Here is an 8,391-nt window from a genome sequence, read left to right on the forward strand (position 1 = left end):
TTTTATTTAGAAAAAGATCTGTTTTTACCACGTTATTAGCGATTTTAGCTTTATGCCAATTAGTTTCTTAATGCCCAACTGGGCGTGTTTATATTTGGGTCAGTGTCATACACTCCGCTGTACAACGCCCACTTGGTCTAATCAGTGTCATACACTTCTCCCCATTCATTTCCTCAGCGCATAGGGATTCTGCGTTGTTCACTATGTGCAGTCTTATACTGACACATTAACGTTACTGAAAAGTTTAGACAGTGAATAGAGATTTCTTCCAGCCAGGACGGGATGTCTAGTCACAATCGCGACACTTCGTCAACGTTTCTGTGGTACTTACAGCAGAGCAAGCGTAATCTCGCTGTCATTTACAGCGTGGTCTCACGAGATTACGCTTGCTCTGCTGTAAGTACCACAGAAACGTTAGCGAAGTGCCGGGATTGTGAATAGACATCCCGTCCTGGCTGGAAGAAATCTCTATTCACTGTCTAAACACTTCAGTATTGTTAATGTGTTAGTATAAGACAGCACATAAGGGTCTAACAGGATCCCTATGCGCTGTGTAAATGAATGGAGAGAAGTGTATGACCCTGATTGGTCAGCGTCATACATTCCTCTGTACAACGCCCACTTGGTCTAAAGTAAAAACACGCCCAGTTGGGCATTAAGCAACTCATTAGCATAAATCTAAAATCGCTAATAACGTGGTAAAAATAGATAGTTTTTCTAAATAAAAAGCACTGCTGTCACCTACATTATAGCGCCAATCTCCTTATGTAGGAGATAGGACACTTATAATGTGGCGACAGAGTCAGTTTAAGTAAAGTCCAAAATCTTTTTGTAAGCAAATTTTTTTTTTCTTTAATTCCCTTAGGAAACTGCAAGGCCAATCCACCCAGCACCACTTCCTGAAGCTCCTCAACCCCAGCGCCTTCCTCCTGAAGCTGCGTCAACATCTCCTCCTCAAAAACCTCATCTGAAATTGGCCAGAGTACAAAGTCAAAATGGAATTGTCCTATCCTGGAGTGTATTAGAGGTAGATCGTACCTGTGCCATTGTAGATAGCTATCATCTATATGCTTATCATGAAGACCCGACTGCAACATCTTCATCACAGTGGAAAAAAATTGGGGAAGTGAAAGCGCTACCTCTTCCAATGGCATGTACTCTTACACAGTTTGTTTCTGGCAGCAAATATTATTTTGCTGTTCGGGCAAAAGACATTTATGGCCGTTTTGGACCTTTTTGTGATCCACAGTCGACAGATGTTATCGCCACTCAGGGTAGTTAGAAAACTGGAGGGGAAGATTTCCACTACTTACTTTTACAAAAAATCTCATGCATGAAATCTATTTTAGATGAACTACTGGGTTTTCACAATGGAGACCATGTACAGCACTTGCCTATTGTCACAAATTAGCTTGCATTTCTGCTAAGAACTTTTGAAATGTCTTTCATTAAGACCAATCTTCTGCAGAATGTAAATTGATTAATTTGTTTTCCTGACTACATTAATCCTGAAAGTTTTCATAGGAGTAGGCGAAAAGCCATGTCACTGGACTGAAATGGAGATAGACTTGCCAGGTATTGTGAAAGCTGTGCAAGACCAACTTCTGACGGGAGATAAAATTGGTTATATATTCAATCGAATTGAAATGTCTTTCTTTGATACTTGCCAATTTGTAGCTCTTAAAATGACAAGTATTACAGAGGAAATCCAGTGTTTTTTGTGGTTTATTCATACAGAAAGACAAAACTTGTATTTAAGCCCTACTGGCTGGGGACTTGACACCGATCAATTGCTTGTGACATGTAATGTAGATTAACAAGCTAATGTCTATTGTGTTTTTTTTTCCTTTTTTTTTTATACCTTTCTGTGAACTTTTTCTTTTGTGCCTTAACTTCAAAAGGAACTGTTTTTCAGTATTTGGTCTCTGCTTTTCCCTTTCTTATTAAATTCTCCCATATCCCGATGCCAAAAAGCAGTTGTTTTAATCCTCAAAATGTTTTTAATTTTTTTTTTCTTTGTGTCTACTTTCTGCTGCTCCTTTAATTTCTATCCATTCTTCTAAATAAAATAAAAAAATTAACAAAAAATTAGTTCAGGAACTGTGAAGGCTGTCCTGTCTTGCACACAAGTTCTCTACCTACAGTTTAGGTTGTTACTGTGTTTGAATATGTTTTTAAAAATAAACTGAACATTCAGTCGTATTGATTGTTGCACATCTACAAATTCTACAACTTTATTGTATCTCCTTAAATGAAATGGAAATGTTATTATATTTGGATAAATTGCATGACTTGCTTCATATGTAGTGTATCCTCGCTGTTTTTTTGTGAGGATAGTTATTTTTGTATTCGTATGGATTTTCTCCAGCTGCAAAATCTTTACACAGAATTTCGATATAGGAAATAGGTTTTTGTTAGTTCTGAAAACTCAGATGGTGTCTTTTATGTGCAATGCAAACCCCATTACATATTTCTAAATTGTGCTTTTATTGGTTTAAGCTAGTAAAAATGGTTATTGCAACTATAGTACACTGTCGCCAGGACTGAGCTTGTTCACTCTAGCAAGATACTTTACACTAGGATTTCTGCAGCTGATCAATTCTTCCGGTGAATTGTAAACCTTACACTCCAACTCTCGATGTAATAATACTTAATTCTAAGCAGGTAAGCACTGGTTATCAGGTTGTAATACTCTGCAAGAGATATTGTTACGTTGTATGTAAATAAATATTTTTACAAATGTCAAGGTTTTTTTGTATTTTGTTTTTCAAAGATTTATTTTTATTTTTTGAAACGTTCGATATTCTAAATAAAATAAAGGTCCTGGGTAATGACAGTAAAACAAAGTAAAGCAGGCTTGTCGCCTCTCGAGATTGAACCTTTTTTTTCTCCAGACTGAGGGAGTGCCCCCTTGTCTTTTGAAGGGGTTTTACAAGGAATAGGTTTCACTAAATTTCTTGTATTTGCCATTCGTATATTTATATAAGTTAATCATGTCCCCACCCCCTTAGTCGTCTCTTTTCAAGGCTGAGGCCTCATGCACACAACCGTCATTTTTATCTGCAATTACGGATCCGTAATTGCAGATAAAAATACTGATCTATTCATTTCTATGGGCCACAGACACCTTCCCGGATATTAACGGGTAACTGTCAGAGCCATAGAAATGACCCGCAAAAAATAGGACATGTCCTATTTTTGCATTTATGGACCGTGCTCCTATAATTTTTCATGAGAGCACAGAATGCAAATGCAAACAGTCCACAGCCGTCCGTACCGTAATCACGGACCGTACACACAGTTTAAATAGGTTTAATTCTTTAAAGAGGCTCTGTTGCCACATTATAAGTACCCTATCTCCTACATAAGGAGATGGGCGCTATAATGTAGGTGACGTTTCTGTGGTACTTACAGCAGAGCAAGCGTCATCTCGCGAGATCACGTTGTAAATGACCGGTTACAGCGAGATTATGCTTTCCTCTGCTGTTAGTAACACCGAAGTGTCGGGATTGTGAATAGACATCCCATCCTGGCTGGAAGGAATGTCTAAACACTTCAGTAGCGTTAATGTGTCAGTATAAGGGTAGATTTACACGAGCGTGTGCGTTTTGCACACGCAAAAAAACGCGTCGTTTTTCGTGCGCAAAAGGCACTTAACAGCTCCGTGTATCATCACATAGGTTGTGCGGCTGTGTGATTTTCGCGCAGCCGCCATCATTATGACACTCCGTTTGGATGTTTGTAAACAGAAAAGCACGTGGTGCTTTTCTGTTTGCAATCATACTTTTGACTGCTGTTGCGCGAATCACGCGCATCCCACGGAAGTGCTGCGTGATTTTCACGCACCCATTGACTTCAACGCAGAAATATAGGACAACGCAGAAATATAGGACATGTCATGAGTTTTACGCAACAGACTCACGCTGCGCAAAAATCACGGACTGTCTGCACGGCCCCATAGACTAAGGAAAAAGAGAAAAGATGATCCAGCGCTGTATGAAGATTAAAAGGGAAATGCTATTCCCACTTTTATTAGCAAAAACAATGTCTTTGATTAAAAATGGAAGAGAGACGCAGTCTCAAGGCGATAAGTAGTGCGGGTTATTACCCGAGCCTACGCGTTTCAAGCACGTGCAGTGCTCTTAATCATGGCAGAGAATAAGCACTACTTATCACCTTGAGACTGCGTCTCTCTTCCATTTTTAATCCCAAAAAAATTTTTGCTAATAAAATCTTTTCTCTTTTTCTTATATTACTCACCGCGGGCCGTCGCAGGGATCCGAGCGAGGTATCTGGAGACACAGAACCGGTGAGCTGGAGGTTTCCTCCCTTTTCTACCCCATAGACTAACATAGGTCCGTACGACACGCGTGAAAATCAGCCCTAAGACAGCACATACTGATCTAGCAGGATCCTATGCGCTGGGGAATTGAATGGGGAGAAGTGTATGACGCTGATTGGTCAGCGTCATACACTCCTCTGTACAACGCCCACTTGGTCTAAAGTAAAAACATGCCCAGTTGGGCATGAAGAAAGTAATTGCCATAAAGCTAAAATCGCTAATAACGTGATAAAAATAGATCGCTTTTCTAAATAAAAAACACTGCTGTCACCTACATTATAGCGCCCGTCTCCTTATGTAGGAGATATGGCACTTTTATAATATGGTGACAGAGCCTCTTTATAGAGGCTCTGTCATCAGATTATAAGTGCCCTATCTCCTACATAATCTGATCGGCGCTGTAATGTAGATAAGTGTTTTTTATTTTGAAAAACAATCATTTTTGAGCAAGTTAAAAGCAATTTTAGATTTATGCTAATTAGTTTCTTAATGGACAACTGGGCGTGTTTTTACTTTTTACCAACTGGGCATTGTACAGAGGAGTGTACGACGCTGACCAATCAGCGACCAATCAGTGTCATACACTTCTCATTCTTCCAGCGTGATTGTGCAGTGAAAGAAGCTGGGCTGGAAGAATGAGAAGTGTATGACGCTGATTGGTCAGCGTCATACACTCTGTACAATGCCCACTTGGTAAAAAGTAAAAACACGCCCAGTTGTCTATTAAGAAACTAATTAGCATAAATCTATAATTGCTTATAACTTGCTCAAAAATTATTGTTTTTCAAAATAAAAAACACTTATCTACATTACAGCGCCGATCAAATTATGTAGGAGATAGAGCACTTATAATCTGGTGACAGAGCCTCTTTAAAGAGGCTCTGTCCCCACATTATAAGTGTCCTATATTGTACATGATGTGATCGGCGCTGTAATGTAGATTACAGGAGTGTTTTTTATTTATTTAGAAAAACGATCATTTTTGACGGAGTTATGAACTATATTGGCTGTATGCTAAGGACTTTCTCAATGGACAACTGGGCGTGTTTTACTATATGACCAAGTGGGCGTTGTACAGAGGAGTGTATGACGCTGACCAATCAGTGTCATACACTTCTCTCCATTCATTTACATCAGATAGCGATATAGCTATATCGCTATTTGCAGTCACATAAACACACTATAACGCTACTCCTGGACGGGATGTGTATTCATTCTTCTGACCACTTCTGTAGCATCTCTGTGATTTACAGAAAATCACAGCGAGATCTGGCTGTGAATGACCACTTACAGTGTAATCTCGCGAGACTACACCTGCTGTGCTGTAAATCAGAGACGCTACAGAAGTGGTCTGGAGAATGAATACACATCACGTCCTGGCTGGAGGTAATGTATATTCATGGTCATGACACATGAGTAACGTTTATAGTGTGTTTATGTGACTGCAAATAGCGATATGGCTATATCGCTATCTGCAGCGTAAATGAATGAATGGAGAGAAAAAATGTCAAAAATGATGGTTTTTCTAAATAAAAAACACTGCTATAATCTACATTACAGCGCCGATCACATAATGTACAAGATAGGCCACTTATAATCTGGTGACAGAACCTCTTTAATCTTTCCTCATAACTTAGATTCTCCATGCTCTTTATTCGCTTCGATGCTCTTCTTTTGTATTTTTCCCTACTCCAGGGCATCCTTTCTATGAACTGGAGCCCAGAACTGAACTGCATATTCTAGATGAGGCCTCACTAATGCTTTGTACAGTGGTGATATGATATCCCTGTCCCGCGAGGTCATGCCTCTTTTAATACACGACAGTAACTTGCTGGCCTTAGACTAAATAACAGCATGCAATGTCAATCAGCTGGTTCTATGTTCTACAAGTACACCCGGATCCTTCTCAACAAGTGACTCCCTGTATAGCTTCCCTATAGGACATATGATGCATGCAGTTTATTGGTACCCAGATGCATAACTTTACATTTATCTATATTAACCCCTTCAGGACCAGCCCCATTTTTTTTTAATTTTTTTTTTCAAATAAGACATGTCACTTTGTGTAGTAATAACTCTGGAATGCTTTTACCTATCAAAGAGATTCTCAGATTTTTTCGTGACATATTGTACTTTGTCGGGTAAAATTCGGTCGATTTAATTTGTTGCTTATTTGTAAAAACCACCAAAATTTTTAGAAAATGTTGCAATTTTCGAAATTTAAATGGATTTGCTTGTAAGACGGTATTCATACAACACAAAATGGTTAACAATTAACATTTCCCATATGTCTACTTTATGTTGGCATTGCTTTTTAAATGTCCTTTTATTTTTCTAGGACATTACAAGGGTTATAAGTTTAGCAGAAATTTCTCACATGTTCAGAACTGAACCCTATAAAAATAGGCTTTTGAAATTTTCCTGAAGTGGATTTTGGGCCTTCTTTTTATTAGAATATATTTTAGGCACCATGTGAGGTTAGAAGAGGTCTTATGGTACCAAAATAAAGGACACACCCTAAAAGTGACCCCATTTTGGAAACTACACCCCACAAGGAATTCATCTAGGGGGTGTAGTGAGCATTTTGACCCCACAGGTGTTCCATAGATTTTATTAGAATTGGGCAGTGAAAATAACGCAACCAGTAACTTAAGCTAAAACATTTTAAATTTCTTAACATATAAAGGAGAAAAAGCGCCCCAACATTGGGGGCTCAGAATGGAAGGAGTGCCATTTGCCTTTTGGAGGGCAGATTGTGCTGGATTGGTTTCTCTGCACCATGTCGCTTTTGCAAAGCCCCTAAGGTACCAGTACAGTAGAAACACCCCAAAAGTAACTCTATTTGGCAAACTTCATCCCTTGAGCAATTCATCTGAGCACTTTGACCCCACAGGTGTTTAACAGATCTTTATTAGAGTTGGGCAGTGAAAATGAAAAATTAAATTTTTCCCAATAAGACGTAGCTTTAGCTGAGAATTTTTAATTCTCAACATATAAAGGAGAAAAAGCCTCCCAAAATTTGTAAAGCAACTTCTTCAGAGTAGGGAAATACCCCTTTATGTGGTCATAAACTGCTGTCTGGGCACATCACGCCAAGGCTCAGAAGGGAAGGAGCACCATTTGGCTTTTGGAGCGCAGATTTTTCTGGATTGATTCCTGGACGCCATGTTGCATTTGCAGACCATCTGAGGTACCAGTACAGTGAAAACACCTGAAAAGTGACTCCATTTGGTAAACTACGACCCTTGAGGTATTTAGGGGTATAGTGAGCATTTTGAACGCACCGTTTTTTGCTAGATTTATTAGATGTGGGACATGAAAATAAAAAAAAATTCCAATAAGATGTAGTTCTAGCTCAAATTTTTCATTTTCACAAGGACTATAAAAAAAAAAAGCACCTTTTAACGTTTGTAAAGCATTTTCTCCCGAGTACAGCAATACCCCATATGTGATCCCAAATTGCTGTTTGGAAACTGCAGGATTCAGAAGGGTAGGAGTGCCATTTGGCTTTTTGAGCAGATATTTTGCTGAATTGGTTTCTGGTCTCCATGTCGTATTTGCAGAACTTCCTGAGGTACCAGTACAGTAGAAATTCCCCAGGTGTGACCCCATTTTCGAGACTTTACACCCTCAAGGAATTAAATTAGGGTTGTAGTGAGAATTTTGGCCCCACAGGTGTTTTATCGATTTTTATTTGTATTGGGCCGTGAAAATTTCAATCTACATTTTTCCCAATAATATGTAGTCTTAACTCAAAATGTAAAATTTTTCAAGAAAAAGGCACCGCAAAATTAGTTACGCAATTTCTCACAAGTAAGGCTATACCCCATATGTGGCTGTAGACTGCTATTTGGAGACACAGCAACGCTCTAAAGTGAAGGAGCGCAGTTTGGTTTTTGGAGTGGAGATTTTACAAGATTAGTTTTCAGACACCATGTTGCATTGCGCTGAGGTACCAGTACAGTGGAAACTCTGAAAAATTACCCAATTTACATAGGCAATGAACATGGCAAGGGATAAATGACAGATTGAACAAAGATCATCAGGAG

General features: G+C 38.9%; 1 protein-coding gene across 7 annotated transcripts in view; it reads left to right on the top strand.

Annotated features, from left to right (window-relative positions):
* The window catches only part of ATF7IP (activating transcription factor 7 interacting protein), a 106,527-nt gene extending 103,781 nt beyond the window's left edge, over positions 1–2,746 (top strand). For all 7 annotated transcript variants that reach the window (XM_075833551.1, XM_075833547.1, XM_075833555.1 and 4 more), the window contains one exon: positions 866–2,746. In XM_075833551.1, coding sequence (XP_075689666.1) covers positions 866–1,282 — 417 coding nt within the window. In that variant the 3' untranslated portion in view covers positions 1,283–2,746. The remainder of the gene's footprint in view (positions 1–865) is intronic.
* The last annotated feature ends 5,645 nt before the right edge of the window (positions 2,747–8,391 follow it).

This window comes from Rhinoderma darwinii, chromosome 7 (genome assembly GCF_050947455.1).
Source record: "Rhinoderma darwinii isolate aRhiDar2 chromosome 7, aRhiDar2.hap1, whole genome shotgun sequence".
In the NCBI taxonomy this organism is placed as follows: Eukaryota; Metazoa; Chordata; class Amphibia; order Anura; family Rhinodermatidae; genus Rhinoderma; species Rhinoderma darwinii.